This window comes from Pan troglodytes, chromosome 1 (genome assembly GCF_028858775.2).
Source record: "Pan troglodytes isolate AG18354 chromosome 1, NHGRI_mPanTro3-v2.0_pri, whole genome shotgun sequence".
In the NCBI taxonomy this organism is placed as follows: domain Eukaryota; kingdom Metazoa; phylum Chordata; class Mammalia; order Primates; family Hominidae; genus Pan; species Pan troglodytes.
The window spans coordinates 197,215,796-197,240,454 of NC_072398.2; the positions used below are offsets into that span (position 1 = coordinate 197,215,796).

The following is a 24,659-nucleotide window of genomic DNA, read 5'->3' on the forward strand; positions in this document are numbered from 1 at the left end:
CTCACTAAACTATAAACTCCCTGAGGGCAGACCTGTGTATGTCTAGTTCATTGTTGTACCAATCATACAGCAAATTCTTTGTAGTATTTTCCTATTTTTGTTACAATTATTATTAGTAGTGTTATATTGCTGCTATTATAGAAACAAAGCCAACACAGCTGGAGTGAGAGAGCATTTGGTTTGGAAGATGCTTGGCCACCCAGGGTCTACTGGCAGCAGGATTTTATTCCACAGCCCTCAAGCTAGTGTAGTTACAGCCAAGAGTGGCTGAGTCCCTGAGTGCAATGAGCCTGTCATACAGACTCTATCACTGCAGCTAGGAAGGATAAGTGGGGGAGGAGCGAACATTCTAGAAAAAGAAAATCACTGGGGCAAAAATACAAACATGGATTAGCCTTGCACATTTGGAGAGCTGCAAGTAGTTTAATCTGACTGGAGTGTAGGGTGCAATAGGGGAGGGTGGGGAGAGTGGAAAAATAAAAAAGATGGGCAAGAGCCTTAGGTCACTGAGAGTCTTTTGTGCCCCTATGAGGAGTCTAGACTTTATCTTCTGTGCAGCAGGGAGTCTTTAAGAAGTCCCAAGCAAGGATGTAACAGCAAAAGAATTTGTGATTTTCAAAATTGACCCTGGAGCCGATATGGAGGATGGATTCAAAATGAGTGAAATTTAAAATAGGACACCAGGTAGACTCTGGCAGTAGAAAGAGGGCCTCCACTTAATAGGGATGTGATGAGGATGTGACAAGTACAAGAGATACTGAAGAGATAGAATCAACAGAAGTTAGTTACTGATTGAATATGAGAGCGAGGGAGAAGGAGTTGACATATTTTGCTTAGGCAACTGGGTGTTGTCATTCATGGAGATAAGGAATGAAGGAGGCTTAGGAAAATAGATAAAGAGTTCAATTTTGGACATGCATTTGAGGTGCCGGTGGGATCTCCAGGAGGGATGTACATCAGACAGTTTTGCATCAAGTCTGGAGTGTGGTAGGAGGGTTTGGGTTACTAGAATTTATTTTGGAGGCAGGGGCATAAAGGAAGCAAGAGTGGGGAGTGAGAAGAGTGCCTAGGGCAAACCTGTACCTGGGTGATGGAAGGGCTGAGTCATTTGTTAATGCCAGGGAACATTCCAGGTCCCAGAGAACCTTGGTTCCCCTGAGAACCAAGTTTGGGGAACCTTAGCCCCTGAGAATCAAGTTTGGGGAAGAAGACAAAAAGTTCAATTGTGGACATGTTTTAAGTTGCTATGATAAAATCCAAACTGACTCTCATGATTTTTTTTTTATTATTATACTTTAAGTTTTAGGGTACATGTGCACAATGTGCAGGTTAGTTACATATGTATACATGTGCCATGCTGGTGTGCTGCACCTTTTAACTCGTCATTCAGCTTTAGGTATATCTCCTAATGCTATCCCTCCCCCCTCCCCCCACCCCACAACAGTCCCCAGAGTGTGATGTTACCCTTCCTGTGTCCATGTGATCTCATTGTTCAATTCCCACCTGTGAGTGAGAACATGTGGTGTTTGGTTTTTTGTCCTTGCAATAGTTTACTGAGAATGATGATTTCCAATTCCATCCATGTCCCTACAAAGGACATGAACTCATCACTTTTTATGGCTGCATAGTATTCCATGGTGTATATGTGCCACATTTTCTTAATCCAGTCTATCATTGTTGGACATTTGGGTTGGTTCCAAGTCGTTGCTATTGTGAATAGTGCCGCAATAAACATACGTGTGCATGTGTCTTTATAGCAGCATGATTTATAATCCTTTGGGTATATACCCAGTAATGGGATGGCTGGGTCAAATGGTATTTCTAGTTCTAGATCCCTGGACTCTCATGATTTTTAAAAGACCTTGCCATCCGACTCTCATAATTTTTAAAAGACCTTGTCATCCTCTTTAGTTTGTCTTGTGTTCCTTGCTCCATCTATCACCCTGCTTCTACCTACCATGCTGGCCTCCCTTCTGTCCCTCACATGCACCAAGCTCATTCCTACCCCAGGGCCTTTGCCCTTGTAATTCTTTCCCCCTGCAGTGAATCTTCCTTAGAATGATTGGTTCCTTATCATCAGGCCACAGTCCAAAGGCCACCTCCTCAGACAGGCCATTCCTGCTGCCTTATTAAAAGCAGCCCACCTCTATGCCATTCATTCTTTTTTTCGTCACCTCTTAGAATGTAAACTTCAGAGGGGCTAAGGACTTGCTTATCCATCTTGGTGGCTGCTGATCCCATACCTAGAATAGGGACAGACACACAGCAGGTGCTCCGTCACTCCATCAATACTTGAGCTAGGTGGAGACATTTCAAAGACCACTGGATACACAGGTCTGGCGTTCAGAAGAAATGTCTTTCCTGCAGGCATACACTTAGGAGTTATGTGAGGATGAGGTGCCCTAAAGAGGACAAGCAAGTGAGAAGATGACCCTGAAATGGATCTGTTCATATTTCAAAAGGTAAAAGCCAGGTAGAGAGGAAAGCTTTCAAATGACTGCCAAGGGACGGTCAGAGCTAGAGATGGAAAACCTGGAGAAGGTATTATGGAAGAACCAAAGTGTCTTAGGAATGAGAGAGGGCTAGCTCTGTTGAATGCCCTTCTAATTTGTCTCAGAACACTGATGCTCAAGTTCTACCTGTCCAAGAGGTGGAAACTGGGCAGAAAAAAAAGAAACACAAAAACTTGTGTACAAGCCAGGTGTCTAAGACCAGAGTGAGCAACATAGTGAGACCCCCCTGCCCCCGCACACACACATCTCTTTAAAAAAATAAAAATAATTAGTCAGACATAGTGGCACACACCTATAGTCCCAGCTACTTGGGAAGCTGAGGTGGGAGGATCACTTTTAGCCCAGGAGTTCAGGACTACAGTGAGCTAGGATTGCACCACTGCACTGCAGCCTAGAGATAGTGAGACCCCTTTCTCTAAAAAATTTTTTAAAGAAAAAATAACTTGGGAACAATTTATGGTTTTTGGACTGGATTATATCAAATATGAATCTAGGAGGACATACATGTGCTCAGGAAATGTGCAGCCAGTATTGCCCATTTATCCTTCATACTCCTTTTGGAATGTGTGTGAGTTTCTAGACTGCATCCTCAGTATTCTCCTTAGAAAGAACGGAGCCTAAAGTTAACTTAATCTTGTTTATGATAAGGATAAGCCCTGCCCAGTAACTAGCTTTGCCCTGATGCAGGTGACCTTGAGAAACTCACACAGTGTCTTTGAGACTAACACAGTTAAATGATAACTTTCACCAGGCTTTAGTGCCAGAGATGACATTAAGATAACTGAGACACAACTTTACATACACTGAGCTTCTGAGCAGAAAGAGGTGAAACAATTTAAGGTTGGGTTTGTGAAGCCTCTGCTTCCAGCTCAACAATAGCTGAATCAGCAGAGCTGCCTCAGTTTACTTACCTAGATTCATACACTGAAGCAAGAACAATCTGATTGGGCCACTTCTGCTTGGGTGAGCATTGCTGGATAAAATCACCCAACCAGACAAATTGGCACTGCTATAAATTCATGAACACCAATCTCAGTCAGGCTTACAACAGTGCCTAGCAATCCATCTGTGTTTCTCAAGTCATTCTCTTCTCCATTTCTCCATGGAAACTACCCCAAACATTCACTACCCTGCTCGAACCTATGAACAGCCCCTTCTCCTCACCTTACTCCTACCTCACAGGCAACACCCTCAATTTTCAAATACTAAAGACACCAAGCCTACAGACCAACACCCATCCTCGCCCTTCCTCTATTCTTCCCACCTTTTATAAGAGATGATCAATCCTTTCTCCCATCAAAAAACAATTTCCCTATAAATTACCCATCAAAAAATTTTTAGCATAACTCCATTTATGCTTTAGATAAGGAATCTTTAAAAACTTTTAACATAACAGTGAGAAATGTATTTTTACCTTGTAACTTTGTACACACTTGCACATAATTGAAACATACATTTCACAAGCAGTACTTACCTTTACTACTTACATTGAACTCAGATATTTCCTATGCTCTTCCTTTATTAGCCCATTCTTGCATTGTTATAAAGAAATTTCTGAGGCTGGGTAATTTATAAAGAAAAGAGTTTGAATTTGGCTCATAGTTCTGCAGGCTGTACAGGCATGGCACCAAGATCTGTTCAGCTCCTGATGAGGGCCTCAGGAAGCTTACAATTATGGCAGAAGGCAAAGGAGAGCCAGTGTATCACATGGCAAGAGTGGGAGCAAGATGGGGGTGGGGTAGGTGATAGGTACCACATTCTTTTAAACAACCAGATCTTGCATGAACTAGCAGAGCAAGGATTCACTTGTAACCAAGGGGATGATGCTAAGCCACTCATGAAGAATCTAACCCCATTATCCAAATACCTCCCCCCAGGCCCCATGTCCAACATTAAGGATTACATTTCAATGTGCTATTCGGAGGAGACAAATATCCAAACCATATCATTCTGCCCCTGGCTCCCCAAATCTCATGTCCTTTTCACATTGTAAAATACAATTATCCCTTCCCAATAGTCCCCCAAAGTCTTAACTTATTCCAGCATGAACCCAAAAGTCCTAAGTCTAAAGGCTCATCTGAAGATGAATTCCTTCCACCTATGAGCTGGTGAGATCAAAAGCAAGTTATTTACTTCCCGGATACAATGGTGTACAGACATTTGGCAAACATTCTCATTCCAAAAGGGAGAAACTGGCCAAAAGAAAGGGGTAACAGGCCCCACACAGTTCTAAAACCCAGCAAGGCAGAGATTAAATCTTAAAGATCCAACATAACCCTCGACTCCATATCCCACATCCTGGGCACATTGGTGCATGGGGTGAACTCCCAAGGCCTTGGACAGCTGTGCCTCTGTAGCTTTGCAGAGTGCAGTCCTTGTGGCTGCTCTCATGAGTTGGACTTGAACACCTGTTGCTTTCCAGGCACAGGATGCAAGCTTGCCATGACTCTACCATTTTGGAGTCTGGTGGCAGCCCCCTTCCCACAGCTCCACCAGGCACTTCACTGGTGGGACTCTGTGTGGGGGTTCCAACCCCACATTGCCACTCCACATCATCCTCTGAAATCTATGGAGAAATTGCCAAGCCTTCTTCATACTTGCATGCTGTGCACCCACAGGCTTAACATCGCATGAAAGCTGCTAAGGCTTATGGCAGCTTACACTCTCCAGAGCAGCAGCCCAAGCTGTATCTGGAGCCCTTTGAGCTGTGGTTGCAGCTGGAGCAGCCAGGATGCAGGGAGCGATGTTCTGAGGCTGCACAGGACTGCAGTGCCCCAGGCCTGGTCCCTGAAATCATTCTTTCCTCCTGGGCCTCTGGGCCTATGATGCGAGAGGCTGCTGCAAAGATTGCTGAAATGCCTTCAAGGCCTTTTTTCCATTGTCTTGGATGTTAGCACTTGGCTCCCTTTCAGTAATGCTAATCTCTCTAGCAAGTGGTTGCTCTACAGACTGCTTAGATTCTTTCTTTACCACAGGGCCAGGCTGCAAATTTTCCAAACTTTTGTGCTTTTCTTCTCTTTCAAATGTAAGTCCCAACTTTAAGTCATCTCTTTGCTCCTGTTCTGATCATGAGCTGTTAGAAGCAGCCATGCTAATTCTTGAATGCTTTGCTGCTTAGAAATTTTTTCCATCAGATACCCTAGGTCATCACTCTTAAGTTCAAACTTGCAAAAAGCCCTAGGATATGGACTTAATGCAGCCAAGTGATTTGCTAGGGAGTAGCAAGGGTGACCTCTACACCAATTCCCCATAAGTTCCTCATTTCCATCTGAGACCTGTTAGCCTGGCCTTCACTGTCCATATTTCTATCAGCATTTTGGTGACAACCTTTTAAACAGTCTCTAAGAAATTACAAACTTTCCCTCATTTTCTTATCTTCTGAGACCTTCAAACTCTTCCAGCCTATCCCTGTTACCCAGTTCCAAAGCTGCTTCCACATCATCAGGTATCTTATAGTAACATCCCACACCCCTGGTACCAATTTTCTGTGTTAGCCCATTCTTGTATTTCTATAAATACTTGAAGCTGGGTAATTTATAAAGAAAAGAGGTTTGATTTGAATCGTGGTTCTGCAGGCTGTACAGGCATGGCACCAACATCTGCTCAGCTCCTGGTGAGGGTCTCAGGAGGCTTACAATCATGGCAGAAGGCAAAACGGAGCCAGCGTATCATATGGTAAAAGTGGGAGCAAGGTAGGGTGGGGGCACCACACTCTTAAGAAACCAGATTTCATGTGAACTACCAGAACAAAAATTCACTCATCACCAAGGGGATGGCGCTAAGCCATTCAAGAGGGATCTGCCCCCATGAGTCCCACCAGGCCCAACCTGGAACATTGGGGATTACATTTCAACCTGAGATTTGGAGGAGACAAAAAACCAAACTATATTTTTTTTTGTTTGTTGTTTGTTTTGTTTCTTAACATGAAATTTATGACCAGCTAATAATGGGTTGCAATCCACTGTTTAATACATTTAGCTATAAATTCTTCCTCACCTTTCACCTTTTCATGAATCTTATGCTTCAAATAATTCTTCCTCCTTCTGCTAACTCTTCAGCCACTTCCCTTCTGCCAGTTGCATTCCATCAACATTGAAATTTTCTCAGGCTGCCCTCATCAAAACAAAACAAAACAAAAAACACCCATCTTGGCTGGGCACAGTGGCTCATGCCTGTAATCCCAGCACTTTGGGAGGCCAAGGCAGGCAGATCATGAGGTCAAAAGATCAAGACCATCCTGGCCAACATGGTGAAACCCTATCTCTACTAAAAATACAAAAAAAAAAAAAATTAGCTGGGCGTGGTGGCACACACCTGTATTCCCAGCTACTCAGGAGGCTGACACAGGAGTGCATGAACCCAGGAGGCAGAGGTTACGGTGAGCCGAGATTGCGCCACTGCACTCCAGCCTGGCAACAAAGTGAGACTCCGTCTCAATAATAATAATTTTAAAAAGCATCTTTCTTCACACCCTCATCTCCTTGCAGGTTCTCTAATTTCATACCCAAACTTCTGTAGCAGGATGTCTATGTACCCTTGTTGTGTTCATTTCTCACCTCCCAGTACCCTGTTACCCCACTCCATTCTGATTTCTGAGTCCACCACGTCTCTGAAATTGCTCTCACAAAACTCACCAATGAGTCTCATGTTGCTGAAACCCTGTGGATCATTTTCAGCCTAGATGATACATGGCGCTCAGCAGTCTTTCAAAACAGATGTCCCTTCCTCCTTCTGGAAACCCTCTTTCCTTGTCTGTATGACACCACTCTCCTGTGTTTTCTCCTACCTCTTGACTGCTTGGTCCCTGTCTGCCCTGCCAGTCCCCTTTCTCTCAAAAAGTTCAATGCCATCTTTTTTTTTTTCCAACTCAATAGCTCTGTTGTTTTAAGTTTTTGTTTTCTAATAATATTATATGTTTTTTCACCTCTTTATTAACCAACTTTATTTATTCTTTGTTGGTTGCCTCTTAATTTCCTTGGCCAATATTTCTATGTTGAGTGTACATCTTTCTATCAAATTCCAATTCTTCATAGATGAAGGATAGTAAATATTTAAATGTAGTAACTTGCGCATATTTTCTCTCCATTTGTCTCTCATTATTCAGCTTTTGTTTATGGTGATTTTTGAAATCTAAAATCTTCCATTTCTGTAGTTTAAAATTTCCCTTATGATTTCTAATTTTGGTGTAATACTAATAAAGTCCTTCCTTGCCTCCAACATTATACAAATATTCCTTATATTTTCTTCTAGGACTTCTCTGGTACATGGAATGAAGTGTGGACCTAATTTTGTCATTAACTGGCTAGCCATTTGTTCTAGCATCAGGTATTGATCAATCAACCCTCTCTCTGCTAATTTGAAAAGCCCCCTTTATCATATATTTTTGGTTCCTTTTCTGGACTTTCTTTTCCAGCTCTGTTGATCTCTCTTTTGAAGTCAATATAGTATAAATTATATTATTACAGCTTTATAATATGTTTTAGTATTTAATATGTGGGTTGGCAAGCCCTTCCTCCTCTGGGAGGAAGTAGGTGTTGTGGTCAAGAGCTTGGGCTCTGGTACTGGCCTGACTGGTTCATCTTCCCAGCTCTATCGACCGTGGGCAGATTAATTTAACATTTGGACTCAGCGTCTGTCTCTGTAAAGTAGGTTAATGATAGTACCTATCTCAGAGGGTTGCTGTGAGAGTTAATGAGTTGAGATACAGGAAGCTCTCAGAATGCCAACTAGCACCTTATATGCTATTATTCCTTATCTGTCTCAAGGAGAGCTTGGCTGTTTTCACCTGTTTACCAACAGATGGATCTTGCAATGGTTTTAAGTTCCAGAAAAAAAAAAGATCTGGCCTGGAATTGTGTTAAATTTGTACCATGATTTAGGACACTTTTCATCTTAGTAATATGAATTATTTTCAACCAGGAACATAGTTTGCCTCTCCATTAAAAATTTTTTTTCTTCCTATCAGTACAGTTTTGTTGTTTTTGTTGTGTAGGTCATGTTGGCTTATTGTTGTAGGGCTGAATTTGATTTTCTAGCACTTTGCATGAAGGATTTTCTATACTGTAGGTGTGTCATTGTGTTGGTGGATATGATTGTGTGTGTATCGTACATATCATTGCTATGGGAGTATTGTATCAAAATCAATTTAAATAGCATGGCTATTACAAGTTTGCTTATAGTTTTGAAGCACTGGCCATGAAACCACCTACCCACTAAGTATTTTCCAGTTTCCTCAGGTTTTTCCCTTCATGCTAATTTTGGTAATTCAAATTTCTCTAGGAAATGCTCCATCTTATCCATATTTCATATGTTATGTATACTATTCTTTTATAGTTGGATTATCACCTTAGTGTTATTATAGCCTCCTATCCCTATGTATATTTATCTTTTCTATTTCTACTTATTGAGCAAACCAATCAGAAATTTTTATTGATCTCTTCAGAAGCCAATTTTTTTTTTCTGTTTTCGTCTTTTCTAAGTTTATTCTCTCTTCTCTCCTTAATCATGTTCAGTTATTCTTTTGGTAACTTTTTAAGTATAAACACTAATTGCATTTATTTTATTTCTTTATTGTTTAATCATGAATAAAGCTATGAATTTTCTCCTTACTACAGCTTTGGTCTAGTATCATCATCATTATAAGAAGTCTGTATTGGCCGGGCGCAGTGGCTCATGCCTGTAATCCCAGCACTTTGGGAGGCCGAGGCGGGTGGATCACAAGGTCAGGAGATCGAGACCATCCTGGCTAACACGGCGAAACCCTGTCTCTACTAAAAATACAAAAAATTAGCCGGGCGAGGTGGCAGGCGCCTGTAGTCCCAGCTACTCGGGAGGCTGAGGCAGGAGAATGGCGTGAACCTGGGGGGCGGAGCCTGCAGTGAGCCGAGATTGGGCCTCTGCACTCCAGCCTGGGTGACAGCAAGACTCCGTCTCAAAAAAAAAAAAAGAAGTCTGTATTGATAGCTTTGTTTCCTCATTGAACTCAGGAACTTATTTGGAAAGAGTTTTATGAATTTTTAAGTGATTATGGATTTTTCTTTGTTCTTTTCTTATTGATGTCTAGTTTATTTGTACTGTGAACAGAAAATGTGGCCCAACAGTTTTTGCATTGTGATAGAATTTATGGGGATTTTCTTATAGCCTAATGTAAGGTCAATTTTGTAATAATCCATGGGCACCTGTAAAGAAGTTTGCATTCCTTGTTTGAAGACTACAGAGTTTCATATAATATACACACTCATAATATTTTCAGATCCTTTTTATCTTGATCTTGATTTCAGGGTAGTATATTTTATTTTGTCTCTTTCATGCTTTTGGACATAAAGTATTATAACTGTCATATCTTTATTTTGTAATGGGCTCATTATCCATGTTTTAAATATGATATTTGGATTTTGTATTAGGTCTCTATAAGGACTACTGAAAACTCTCTTTGTTTGGTGACAACACCAAAAGAAAAACATAATAAAAGAGGGGTCTTCAACAAGCCCCTTTTATTTTCTACTCAAGCTCATGTTAAATAATAACCTAATATAATGCACAGTAATTACACATCTACCTGTTAATAAGTTTCCCACCTTTATTATTTGTCAACAGTCTGACACTTCTGACTTAAAAGTTTAGTCTACATCAAGATCCATGAGCACAGCCTGGTCACTACTCTGAAGGAGGAAGGTGCCTGATCTCCTTCTTTTAACCTGGGTGATTGAGGGTGATGAGATCCAATTACAACTTTTTAAAAATCCCTCATTTGCGACACTGAGAAGTAGGCTCTTCCTATTCTCTTATAGAAATATTACAATACAACATGCATACATCATTTTCCAGAGCAAGAAAGATTAGATCTTTGTAAGACAACGCACACTTCCTCTTCCTGCCCTTGTTGCAACAAGTCTGAGTACTCTTTTGAGATGGAAGACAGAGCTTTATAAGGCCACATTCTTGTTCTAAGAGTGTCAGTTTATCAGCCCTGTCTCCTTCCAGGTATAATAAGAAATGCCTCTTGGTAGCTGTCCAGAAAACTCTTGGCGTAAGAAAAGGATCATCCAAGAGTCAGGTGTAATATAATATCCAAGGATCAGATATTAATATTAAAATTCCTTTTCTGTTGTTCACATTTGCCTCCACCAGTAGTTCTCAAACCCTGGCTGCAATTTGGGATCACCTGGGGAACTTTTTAAACTCGGTGATGCCCTGAGCCCAGTCCACCAATTAAATAGGAATATTTGAGACTTATGTTGATAAATTACAACACTCTTCTAATGTAAAGCCTGAGCTATCTTGGCCCATTCCTTTACTTTTGAGTATTCAGAGTCACTTTGTCTTAGCTGTGTGTTTTGTCCCAAAGAGAGGGTTATATATTACTGGGAGATTAACCTGTATACATTTATTGTCATAACTGATGTTTTATCTTTTTTAAAGCATCTTACGTTACAACCCCCCTACCCCATGCTTCCTTGTTGTTTCCTTTGAATTTCTTTTTTCCTCCCTGAACTACTTTGCTTTTTCCCCTTTGGTAATTTTGAAGATAAGCTATTTCATATTCTATTACTAATTACACCTAACATCTTTAAAAGCATGCTCCAACCTATATTTCTCTAATTAACCACAGAAACTACAAAACAGGATTTCTTGCAAGATGAGCAAATTAGCATATCTCCTTGCTCCAACTTTACTCTTTGTGTCAGTAGAATCTGGAATATTCTACCCTAGAGTTTGGGCAGGAATAACGTCTTATATTTTCTGTTCCAAGGAATATTTGTTACGCTTGCATTTCATTTTATAACTATGTTTACATAAATTATTTAAATTCACTACCATATTGGTTTATTTGCTCATTGTCAATCTTTTTTTATGCTTTTTGTTAACCTCAACTTTATCCTACTTGAGTTTGTTGTTTAAATGCATCTCTTGGTTGGATAGGAGACATCTTTGAGTGGATGTGAGTAGGACATGTTTTGAGGCCTTTGATATTTAAGAGCAGCTTTCTGTTGCCTTTGCTGTTTAACAACTTGGCTCATTCATACCCTTTTCCACTGTAAATTATCTAGGGACACATCTGTACTATGTCTAAGATAAATACATGGAGGGTTACAGCACAGTATGTTTCTCTGTTTTCCAGAGTTGACACAGGTATCCATCTATTAATATTTGTACAGACTTTGGTCAATCTGTTGGTCGAGGTTTGGAGTGGGATGGGGTTATGAGACCCACATGTTCATGTCACCTTCTTTCAGAATGGTTTCAACCATTAGGTACTCATTGATTCATTCAGCAAATATTGGTTGAGCACCTACAATGTGTCAGGCATTGTGGGAGCCACTAGGGATTCAGCAGAATCAGATGAGATTTCTGCTGTCATGGAAGATCTGTGTATGTGTTGGGGAGAGGGAAGGACTGACCATCAACAGCTAAACATGTAAACAAGATAATTTTAGAGAATGATAAGCAGAGCTATCATATATAGCTGCTCAAATTCCAAAATGGTGCCCCTGGAGCTTTGCAACATGACAATCCTGGTTAAAGGTTCTAGAGAAAAAATAATACACTGATAGAGTGATGGAGGTGGGGAGAGGGTCTCAGGCCTTATTAATTAAATAGTCCTCTGCAGCAAATTTATTTGCTCACATACTCACAGTGCCCCTGACCATCTTCCCTCTGAAACTTTAGCACCTTTCTTTGTCTTCATCTGCCTTGGACTTGCTCAGCAGGCCCTGTGACTTGCCCCCTCTGCCTTCAAGGTCTTTGCCTTTGGGTTTTGATTCCTCATTATTTGCATTATGTTCCCAACTGAACTCCCACAAAGCTGGAGACAAGATGGCTGTGTGGGGGCATCCATGTCCAGCCTAGAGACTCCCAATTCAGTGCTAATGTAATATTTCAAGTTGACAGATGAATCTTCAGCAGATTTGAGGAACGCCTTCTAAGACTCCACGGTCACATAGGCCCAGGGGGAAGTGTTATTCTCATACTGAGAGACATGGTGGGGGGTTAGTAAGAGCTTGGTCTCTAGAATCAGGCTGCATTGATTTGGCTTTGGCGCTACCATTTACTGGCCCTGCATTACTTAACCTCTGTGTGCCTCAGTGTCTTCATCTTTAAATGGGGTTAATAACAATACCTACCTCGTAGCGTTATAGTGACAGTTAAATTGAGCAACTGATGGAAGTGCTTAGAATGGTGTCTACTCTTAGTAAACCCTCAATAATATATAATAATAATTGCCATTAACTATATATTACATTACCTAAAAGCCTTTTCATGTCCTTCTCTCCCCTTGGCTCGAATTCTTTCTATACTTAAAATATACATGGATTACAGGGATGAGACTGAATGTGTCTTAAGAACCAGGCTTACTTTGCTGAATTGCATGGGAGGGCTTTTACAGCTGCAGACTGGAAAAGAAATACTTAATGCAGAAAATGGGGAGCTGGGCAGAGTCAGGGAGAATCAAGACTAAACTCATCAAAAGGAGTCACCAATTTTTTTGGTTTAATGTTTTCCCCCCTTTGGCAAACATGATTTTATTATTTTTCATCTTAGCATCATTACCTTTAGTAAGTCAAATATTTTACTCACTTAAATATCAATTTAATTAACACCAAACATCTATATAAATGTTATAAATGGACTTAAATGTTTATCCATATTTGGAACTACCTTTTTTATGCTTGTATATATTAAAAGATGTTTAGAATGAACCTACAGCATTTTTGCAATCAGAAAAATTAAATGTTGTTTCATTTTGAACGCCTACGACCCTGATATAGTTTTTATTTGGGGGCTTATGTCCAGTCTTTATCCATATATAAACAAATATTTAATAGCTATAATCAAAAGCACACATATAATTTTATGATCTACTGCTTTTTTAAAAATTATGTTTAACATTCTTTCTACAGGGTCATATTTATCACTTTAATGATTGCAGTCAAACTCTATCACATTAAAGGCTATAATTTACCTCACATTATTGGGCTGACATATAGTTTGTTCACATTTTTCCTCTATAATAAAATTATGTCATTGTAAACATCTTTGGCTAGGTGGCTCTTTTTCTTTTGAATTAATTCCTAGAGATTACTGAGTCAGTCTTTGAGTAGTTTTGTGGCTCTGGATACGAACTTACATACTCCCTTCAAAAAGGATCATATCAGTTTTGCTCTGCAATTGGCAATAAATGCATGTATGAGATTCCATGAAGCCTCAACAATATTGGATTCTATATTTTTTCTTTATTTTTTCTATTGAAATGGACTGAGTTGTCATATTAATTCTATTTTCTTTTATATGAATCCTCTAAGCACTCTCTTTACTCATCTTAGTGATGTTCTTAGATAATTATAAAGGTTCTAATTCAATATTGATATTTTTCCTGTGTCATAAGCGTTGTGATTATTTTTTTCATTTTATTATTTTCTTTTATAATTTTGTTTTAGTATTTATTTGTTTTCTCATTTACAGCACTTTCTTTGCCTATTCTTATTCCAGGGTCTGCTACTAGTTGGCATGAAAATAGCTTAAAATAAGGGTTTTTGGAAGGGTGGATCCTTAGGGTGAAATAGGGGAGAGAGAACAGGACGTGGACAGGGATCACAATGGATGCTGTCACCTCCCTCCCCCAGTTTCTTCAGAAGCTTTGGTCTCTGAAAGATGGTGCTCCTGGCACCTCTTCAGCATAGTGTGGCATCTTGGGGTTGTCAGAATCCCATGGCACACCTATCATTTTTCCATCAAAAATGTTTGAAGGAGACAAATGGTCCTGGGCTGTCTCCACCCAGTTACCGCCTGGGGAATTAGCACTGCTGTGTCATTAAGCAATGTCCTTTCCTACTGCTGTAAACCCAGCTGAGAGGGGTCAGGGACTGTGACTCTACACTTAGGCTTGAGTTGTGGCTTTGCCCCACCCAAGGGACCCAAAGCACGAAGACGCAGTGTTTCACATCCAGACACATCCAATCTGTAAATACTCAAAAAATGGGAGAGGTCAAAGGAGAGATGTTAACCACTACCCAAAATCCCCCAGCCAGAAATGATCCTTGCCAACAATTGGTGGACACTATTACAGATATCACATAGTTTTCTATGCATTTATACAAATAGACAGTTGGATGGATTGATAGAAATAATTTTTAAAAATCTGGGCCGCATCCTAGCTGAGCGTGCTGACCAGGGGAGAGGGGCCAAGAGAAGACCAGTTCTGCCATGTCTGCCTTTTGCCAAAGGGGCCCTACCCATTGCTAAGTCCAGCATGGAGCCCAGCATGTCTCCCCACCTGGAGCTCAGAACCCAGCCAGTCCAGCCCAACCCTTGTGCCACTCTTTCTTTCTATTGCTTTTTAGACTAAGAAGATGTTCCCCCTGCCAGCCCTCAGTGGTGCAGGCAGAATGTTGGGGATGCTTACTGACCTCCACTGCTCTTCTCTTGCAGTCTCCTGCTTCTTCAACTTCACCAGCCCGTCTGGGGTTGTCCTGTCTCCCAACTACCCAGAGGACTATGGCAACCACCTCCACTGTGTCTGGCTCATCCTGGCCAGGCCTGAGAGCCGCATCCACCTGGCCTTCAACGACATTGACGTGGAGCCTCAGTTTGATTTCCTGGTCATCAAGGATGGGGCCACCGCCGAGGCGCCCATCCTGGGCACCTTCTCAGGAAACCAGCTTCCCTCCTCCATCACAAGCAGTGGCCACGTGGCCCGTCTCGAGTTCCAGACTGACCACTCCACAGGGAAGAGGGGCTTCAACATCACTTTTACCAGTGAGTCCTCCCTCTGTCACCAGCTGGCCCTCCATCTGAGTGTCTGCCTCTGAGGATGATCGAAGGTGCTCCCATGGAGGGAGGAGGAGGTGTGGATGGGGCAGTTCCCAGGGCATTGCAGGGCTGCAGTGCCCAGTCATGGAGCTCCCAGCATGACCAAGAAAGGGCATAAAGCACTGGCTGCCAGGCAGGGTGCTCTTTTCTGGAAGTCCCTCTCTGAAGGGCATTTATCTCCCATAGTTGTGATATATAATGTAAAAGGAACCTGGAACCTCATTTTTGCCCCAACCTTCCCCATCCTACAAGACCCAACCAGAACTAGGGAGGGCCCAAGAGAAAGAAAGCCTCTATCATTCTCATTGGTTTCTGATGCCCTCTCTGAGGTGCTCTCCGAAATCCCTGAATGCCTGCCTGCTGCTGACCTCTGAGTTCGTGCCAGGGCTGCTCACTTTGCTTTGCCCAGTTCCCATTCCCATAGTCAAATCAGAATCAAAGCTTTGGAGCAACACTTCTGTTGGGCTCCCAGACTTACTGGGGACAACTCTTAGGGAATTTCCTCATAGCCCCTCTGAGGGCCACCATCTGAAAGTTGCCACCTCCAGTTTCAATCCTGGGCCCCTTCTCTAGAAGCAGCCTAAACTCAGCAGTGATTATTTTTATTTCTGTATCTCGTGGTTACAGAGGGGGTGGGGGGGGCAGAAGCTTGGAGACTGGAAATAGCAAGCCACCAAAGATAGCAAGAAGTGGTTATCAGGTCGTAAGAAGCTATAAATCCAGTGGACTTGGCTGATGACAAACAGTCAAGTGAGGCTGGAGGTGGGTCCATCTGAGCAATTAACTAGATCCTTTCCCAGAGGCTGCTTGTGAAGGGCAAGTCCCCAGTGCAAGCTCTGCTCCATGCCCACAAACACTGATCTCCCAACCCCCATTCCCACCGTTGGCATAAAGGCCTTGCCTCCGTTTTCCACCTATGTCTGGAGTCCAGTTGGACTGAAGACATTAGATGCTACCTGGTGGGCCATTTGGGTCCCCCGATTCCAAGAGACCAGCCAGGTAAAGCCCATTCCATTCCCCTCACCACTCTTGTTTAGGACACAATCAACCTTCTCAGTGCATGTCACCTCCAAGGGATTCCTGTTTCATCTGCTATGGGCAGGAAGAAGCAGGGGGAGATCCTAGTTCTGTCTTTCCTAACCCTAGTCTAGCACTGACCATGCTGCTTCATACTAGAAAGGAGCGAGTATGCTTTCCTTATCTTTATATCCCTTGGCCCCGCACAGGGCCTGGTGTGTGCTAAGGATCAGCAAATGTTTACGGAATGGAAGGATCCATGAATGAGTAAATGCTTTCTCTTGCCCTGGCGGAGTAGGAAGAACAAGGATAAAAGGTATCCTGGGGAGCACACTTATCCAGGATGGTGAGGGCCAAGAAGTCTTGTGGGTTTGCAGCATGTGTGGACACTGAGTGGGAACTTGGGAGGAGGAGGCAGCTGATGGCCCAGGGGCTGAGCTTCATCATGAGGGCAGCAGACTAACCTGAGGATAGCTCTTACTTGTATTTCTTTCCAAGGTTTCTCTACCATTGTAAAAATGATACACATCCAATCTGTAAATACTCAAAAAATGGGAGAGGTCAAAGGAGAGATGTTAACCACTACCCAAAATCCCCCAGCCAGAAATGATCCTTGCCAACAATTGGTGGACACTATTACAGATATCACATAGTTTTCTATGCATTTATACAAATAGACAGTTGGATGGATTGATAGAAATAATTTTTAAAAATCTGGGCCGCATCCTAGACCTGCTGAATTAGAATCACTAAAGGGATGGGGCCCCAGAATCTACATTTTTGGTAGGCTTCTGAGGCGATCGGATGCAGTCAGTGAAACAATCGTCCATGGCCAAGTGTCAGGGAATTAGTGTAGTCTCTCCCATAGGACTTTAATCTCCTCCTACATCCCAACTGATGATCACTGAGGCTGAGCTTGAATTTGCCCAGTGTCAGGGAGCTCGCCTCCCCAGACAGCTCTCTCCATAGCTAGCAGGCACTCTAGATTTCAAGTCAACTTATGTTGACTTGAAATCTGTGTCCCTGTAACAAGGATCAGTGGTCCCACTTCCACCCCTAGAACTCCTGGTAACAAGGCTAATTCCTCTTCCACATGGAACATAATGAACAACAATGACAGTAGCTGCCATCCATTAAGCACCTCCTGTGGGCTGAACCTGGTGCTGAGCACTCAACAGTCATCACTGGAAGCCTCACAACAAAAACTCCATAAAGCAAGATCTACTCCTTTCACATGCCAGAAAACTGAGGTTTGGAAAGGTACACAGGGAGAAGTGGGTCCTTGACTCAGAGCTTTTGCTCCCAGATGTTGGAAATAACTCCATATTCCTGCTATGTGCATTTGCGCGTGTGTGTGTGCATGCGCGTGCGCGCGTGTATCTGTGTGTTCATATGTGGGTGTATGTATCTGTGCCTACATGTGTATGACTGATGCGTTTGAAAGAAAAATGCCTGGACTTCTGGGCCCCAAGCATCATTTTTTTTCCCACACCATATTTCTAAATGTCAGGGTGACTTCATGGTCATAGTTTCCAATGAAGAAAGGTTGGGAGACTCAAGTCTGGGCTGACCTAAGCGTTCAAATGGAAGGGTGTTGGGCACTCAACTGAAGCCCTGCATGGGATCATCACAGTCATCTCCACATCAGAGGCTCCCTTACCTCATCTGCAATGGGAAGGGTCAGGTTTGCAGGCCTCTTGCCTCTAGCAAGATCCAGCAGCCTCTAGGGCCACTGCTGTTTCTGAATGTGCAAATGTTTCTATCACTAGGGAATTTCAGAGGCCAAGAAATTTTTTTTCAAGTGGCCCATACCCATGCAGCCATGGATCCTGGTCTCCACTGGAAAGTTGCCATCCTCAGAACAACAGGGGTGAAAATAGAGCCTGGCTTCAGAGACATTTAGTAAGAGAACTGTGACACCCCTGCTGGAGGAAGGCAGGGAGCATGCTTGGTAGAGACTGAGCAGGAAAGAGTATCTTCCCATGCAGAGGATGGAAGAAGGAAGGGAACTCATCTTCAGTGAGCACTTACCATCTGTCACGTGCTGCACCGAACAATCGCCACTCTCATATTCACATCAACTTTCATTTTATTTCTATCTCAGAATGACCCTGCAAGTGAAGGATGATCTCCATATTATCAGTCAGGAAACTAAGGCTCATCAGAATTGCATAAGTTGTCCAGGACCATGTAACGAATAAAAGGCAAAGCATGATTAAATCTACAGCGTTCTGACTCTGTCCTCTCCCCACTCTGCATTATCAATTGCCTGGGTAGAGTGAGAGGCAGCCCTGACAATAGGCAAGGAAATAAAGGAAATAGCTTCAGACAGGGTTAATTCTAGGGCACCTCCTTTATGATGCTTAGAGTCTATTAGCGTCACAGAATTTAGAGTCCAGCTCACCTCAAGCAGAAATGATCCCATAACTGTCTGAAGTTAGGGAATCTTGGAATGGATTTGACATTGAGGAGACAGATCAGCTCATTAACCACACTGAGCCTCAGTTTCCTCATTTGTAAAGTAGGGTAACAAGAGCTACTTCATAGAATCATTATATGGTGTAAATGAGCTAACAGCAGAAACACTTAGCTTATTGCCTGATCTATAAATGTCCATTAGAATGCAGTGGGATTAGGTGCTCGGGAAGGCAGGAAATCAAGTTTAATGAGCACCTGCTTAATGCCGAGGTCCTAGAATGCCTAGCTCTCCCTCCAACACGGCAAGTTCTTGGGGAGGTGGTGGAGTTCTAGGGTTTACCATCCCAAGGAAGCTAATTTTCTTTAGGGATTCTTCTCTACTCCAGCAATGTCTGATCATGTCCTTGAACTCCATCTACACAGCCTTCCGACACAACGAGTGCCCGGATCCTGGCGTTCCAGTAAATGGCAAACGGTTTGGGGACAGCCTCCAGCTGGGCAGCTCCATCTCCTTCCTCTGTGATGAAGGCTTCCTTGGGACTCAGGGCTCAGAGACCATCACCTGCGTCCTGAAGGAGGGCAGCGTGGTCTGGAACAGCGCTGTGCTGCGGTGTGAAGGTACGAGCCTGCAGGCTGGGAGCAGTGGCCATTGTCAGCCAGAGAGGCTGGGGAGGGGGAGCAAGCAGCCCAGGCCATGGTGGTTCCTTTCTGTGTTGGTCCTTCCTCTTCTCCCAGAACGAAGGGCCACTCTCTCACCCTCATGCTGGAATAGCAGGGGCTTCATAAGGCCACTGTGCATAGGAATTTAAATTATAACCAGAGATTAAAGTAGAGAAACGGCTCTGGATTGTCAGGCATCAAAAGCACCTCTTCTTTCAAATGAGAACTCTCTCAATATCACAGCCATTAAGATCCCTGTTTCCAGCTCCTGCCCAGGGGAGCTCCGGCAGCCCAAAGTAGCATCGGCAGCGCTGCGAGTTTTCGGGTCTTTCAAGCTGCCTGTCACTCTTTCCTTCTCCACATGTTTATTTTCCCCAATTCCCTGGGATGTCTCCCAGTCTCGGCCTTTGTGCCCTGTTAAATGCTGACTTGATATCCTTGTGGTCAATCTCCAGGAGACTCAGGGCCAACCAGCCAGAAGAAACACAGCTTGCAGCAGGCACATGGCTTATGATGGCAGTTCTTCAGTCCTGCCTCGCCACACAAGACAGTTTTTGACTCAATTTTCAAGACCAGCCATCTGTTCCACCAAACTACAGACATTTAAAATACAGATAAAGCTTCTTGAGGCAGGAGTCAGGTTAAATTTGTGTACCAAGCATGGTGTACCAAGCATTTGTGCACCAGGCAAATTTGTGTACCAAGCATTGTGTACCAACCATGGTACCTGGCACAGAATAGGTGCTTAATAAATATTTGTGAATAATGGATGAATAGTGAGTATCCCAAGGGCCCCTTGGGGAAACTGACAGTATCCAAGGAGACGAAGGTTGTGATTCTCTCCTTTTAGGAGGCAGAAACCTTCTTCCTCACATTTCATGTGATAGAAAGAGGATAGAGACTTAAGAGACCTCTTGACTTAACCCAATTCGTAAACTCAAATCTGGGCATAGTGGCCATGAACAGGAAGGACAGGAGAATGAAGAAGGGAGCATGCCTGAGAGAGAGTATTACCCAGAGCATACAAATGGGTCAATGGGAGACAAGGGACCACTGAGAACACTGGAGGTGGCAAGCAGTCCAGGTGGGCATTTGAGTGAGAGGGGCCCAAGCTGGGATCCTGGCAATTCACTTTTCCCCTTGAGGCTTTGTATTTTCCAGCTGGAAAAAAAAGGAGGGATAATGATAATTATCAGATGTGTATGGAGTAGGCAGTCCTGGTATAAAGTAACTCCTCATAAGCTGCGCCTTCACTGTCGCGTAAACTCCATGAGGTTAGGGAATCTTCCTTGGCCTCATATTCCCACAGCTGGTGTGTTGTTTGATACTTGGTAGATGCTCAATCAGTACTGGTTGATGAGTCACCAAATAAATGAATGAATGAATGGCCTTTTAACTAGGCTAGAGCCTCCCTAATGAGACGCATATCAATGAAAGGCCTCCAGAGCCCCGACTCTCACCAGACTGCCTGCTGTCTCCACCCTGCAACTTATCATCCAAGCCACCCTGGGGAATTAACTTGACCTCTCTGTGCCTCAGTTGCCCCACTGTAAAATGCAGGTTGATAATGGGAACCCGCTTGAAGAGTTGTCTTGAGCATGCACAGTTCTTGGAGCAGTGCCTGGTGAGAGGTAGCACTCAATAAGTGTTGGCCATTAGCGTTAACTTGATTTTAACTATTTCTTCATTGGACCAACCAGATCAATATTTGCTCCACTTTGGGGGATCAAGTGGTGCATTTCCATCCTTCCAGGAACTTGCCCCAACCGTGACATGAATAGACATTTTTTTCTGACTTCCAAGCTTCCCACAGTGTGGTCTGTACAACCTCATCTGCCATTCTTCCTCAGTGCAATCAGCACTTTTGGAAAGAACAGAAGCTTTGGAGTTAGAGAAACAACGCGAAACTCAGTCTCCATGCTTCCCAGCTGTAGAATTAATAGGCTTAGGTTAAGTAACTAGACCTAGACCTCAGGTCCCTCACTGGCAACAGGGGAATAAGTATCCATATCTGATGGAGTTATTTGCTGGTGAAACAGGTCACCGTACAAAGCATCCATGCAGAACCCAGTCTGGAGGGTTGTGAATCAGTGGTCTTTCACCTTCCTACAGACCAGCCCCCTCATTTTCCCTTGCACTCATTGACCACTTCTAATTTCTTTAGTTTTCGTTGTGTTGGTTCATATCTCTGAGATCTTCCCTGCTGTCTCTAGCTCACCTGATCTCTTCCTTCTCCTAATTTCTATTATTTTTCATGGGCCACCACCACTGGACCACTTTCTTGGATACTGGTTCTTACCATTATTACATTTACCAGTTCCACAGGCCTTGGTCCTGTCTCCCCACCAAGATTGTGAGTGGTCTCAGGGCAGAAGGCCAAATTCCCATTGCCCCTGAGCCTGCAGGGGCTTAGTCCCAAATTAGTTGACTGCTCTGAGGAACCCTCAGGAATTAGTAACTGCACAATCCTCCTCTCCACCCCCCACCCTCCTGAATCAAGTGCTCCTAGACTTTAGCTCTGCGATGCATTGAAACCCTCAAGGCCACGTATGAACACGAGATAATTTGACCTTTGTTAATGGATCTTCAAGTGGCTCACTATTTTTTCTTTTTTTTTTTGAGACGGAGTCTCGCTGTCGCCCAGGCTGGAGTGCAGTGGCATGATCTTGGCTCACTGCAAGCTCCACCTCCCAGGTTCACGCCATTCTCCTGCCTCAGCCTCCCGAGTAGCTGGGACTACAGGCACCTGCCACCACACCCAGCTAATTTTTTGTATTTTCAGTAGAGACAGGGTTTCATCGTGTTAGCCAGGATGGTCTCGATCTCCTGACCTCGTGATCCACCCAACTCAGCCTCCCGTGGCTCATTATTTCATAAGCAAGGTCTTCATTTTAAAGTTAAAAAGGTCTTTTTCATTCTGTCCCTGGAGGGGGAAATGCTGTAGGGTTGGGGCAGTAGGCACTAGAAGTAAGGGACAGTCTATTGGAGACCCTGACCCCAGGGAGAGCCTGCTCGGTTTTCTCAGAGCAATGGGCATTTGATGCCAGCCTGGTTTTCAGGGATCTGGGGAGTAGCATGTCAGGCAGAGTGTGAGAGCCTGATGCCACTTAGGGTGGCTGAATCCCAGCCTTAAAACCTTAGACAGAGCTGGCTAAAGAAGCCCCTGGGAACCTGTCCCTTCTTGGCTCCTCTCCCTCCTTTTGTCTGAGCCTTGGTAGAGCTCTGCTTTGCAATCAGCATCTTTGTCTTTTCCGTTTTTTTCTAGTTTTGTTTTTGATTAAGTGTCCCCACCTTGTGGACAATTAAATGCAGAAGCTAATGGTCTTTTAGAAAATCTTTTAATATATGCTAAGAGCCACTTAGCTTTTGAGAGGCTATAATAGGACAAGAGAGACGATGGCTTCTCCTAAATTTAGAAAGAAGGATGATTATCTGGAGGATCTAAAGCAGGGGTCGGCAAACTTTTTCTTAAAGGGCCAGAGAGGAAGTATTTTCAACTGTGTGGGCTATAACTCTGCTGTCCTAATGCAACAGCAGCCTTAGACAATACGGAAGTGAATGGGCTAGATTGCCCAAGTCTGTGATCTTGAGTTCACAGGACGCAGGAGTCCCTTAGGTTTAAAATCAGAAATTTCCCAAGAAAGACTTCCAGGTAGTAAAGGCAGCTACACCGGCGTACCTGCCTGACTTTCTCTCCCCTACACTTACCTCTTCCTTGTCTCTTTAAAGGAAAAATAATCATACCCAACTAGGATAAGTGTCTTACAGTGTTACCTCATTTCAACCTTGCAGCAGTCCTAGGAAATAGATGTCGTTATTGTCCCTGCTAGGACACAGACAGGTTAAGTCACCTGCGTAGGATCTTCCCAGCTTGTAAGTGATGGAGCCAGAATTCAAATCCAGACTCTTGGCTACCCTGTTACTGTATTTTTCTTGAATTATATCACTGAAGAGAATATAGTTTCCAACACATCTATGAAAGACTTAAAAGCATCTCCAAATAGAATGAAAAGCAGGATTTCTACTTTCGACATCCCCGTAGAAAATTAAAAGGAAATACATTACCTAATGCATAAGACAAAGAAGACAGGACATCACATGGAAACATCGGAAATTGACAGCATGAAACAAAATGACAGCAGAAGACAAACATATCAGTTATGATAATAAAAGTAATTAAACTCCCTATTAAAAGACAAAGAGCTGAGCTTTAAGAATATTCTGCTTACAAGAAATACACACAAAAAAAAGATAAATTATCTACAGTGAGTGTGTATTTTCTTTTTTCTTTTTCTTTTTTTGTTTTGAGATGGAGTCTTGCTCTGTCATCCAGGCTGGAGTGCAGTGGTGTGATCTCAGCTCACTGCAGCCTCTGCCTCCCGAGTTCAAGCGATTCTCCTGCCTCAGCCTCCCGAGTAGCTGGGACTACAGGTGTATGCAACCATGCCTGGCTAATTTTTGTATTCTTAGTAGGGACGGGGTTTCACTATGTTGGCCAGACTGGTCTCAAACTCCTGACCTCATGATCTGCCAGCCTCGGCCTCCCAAAATGCAGGGATTCCAGGCTTGAGCCACCACACCTGGCCCCTGTATTTTCATTTTTTTAATTTTAAAGAAATACTCGGAAGGTTGCTTGAGCCTGGGAATTAGAGGCTGCAGTGAGCTATGATTGTACTACTGCTCTCCAGCCTGGGCGACAGAGCTAGACTCTGTCAAATAAATAAAGGAATACTTGGTGGTTGTAAAAATTTCAAACGATGCACAAGTGCAATACAGCTCAAAGTGGAAATGCTCATTTCCCAATCCCACTCCCCAGAGGAAAATGGTTTAACAGTTTGGTATAAACACATCCACATTTATTCTCTATCTACACCAAATGTGTTACTTTTAAAATCAGGAAAAAAGCAAGTACTGTAATAAAGAAAGAAGGTCAGTTCTCCTCATGACCACAAAGAAATCTAAGTGGTGGTGGTAGCTCATTTCGGCATTAAGGAAGAACTATAAGGGCAGTTACTGCGTTTCTAGCAATATCTCATTTAATCTTCTTGCCACTCTTGCAAGAAAGATGTAATTGTGCTTTATCCATGAGAATCCGCAAAAACAGTGAGGTGAGTTGACGTTCCCAAAATCACCCAGCTGGTAATCATTGAGCACATACTATGTGCTAAATACCAGGCCAATTGCTTTACATCTGTATTAGTCCATTCTCACATTGCTATGAAGAAATGCCCAAGACTGGGT

General features: G+C 43.1%; 1 protein-coding gene across 5 annotated transcripts in view; it reads left to right on the top strand.

The window, feature by feature from the left end:
- The window catches only part of CSMD2 (CUB and Sushi multiple domains 2), a 643,557-nt gene that overhangs the window by 399,399 nt on the left and 219,499 nt on the right, over positions 1-24,659 (top strand). For all 5 annotated transcript variants that reach the window (XM_016958744.4, XM_063782964.1, XM_016958727.4 and 2 more), the window contains 2 exons: positions 14,943-15,269; positions 19,182-19,376. In XM_016958744.4, coding sequence (XP_016814233.2) covers positions 14,943-15,269; positions 19,182-19,376 — 522 coding nt within the window. The remainder of the gene's footprint in view (positions 1-14,942; positions 15,270-19,181; positions 19,377-24,659) is intronic.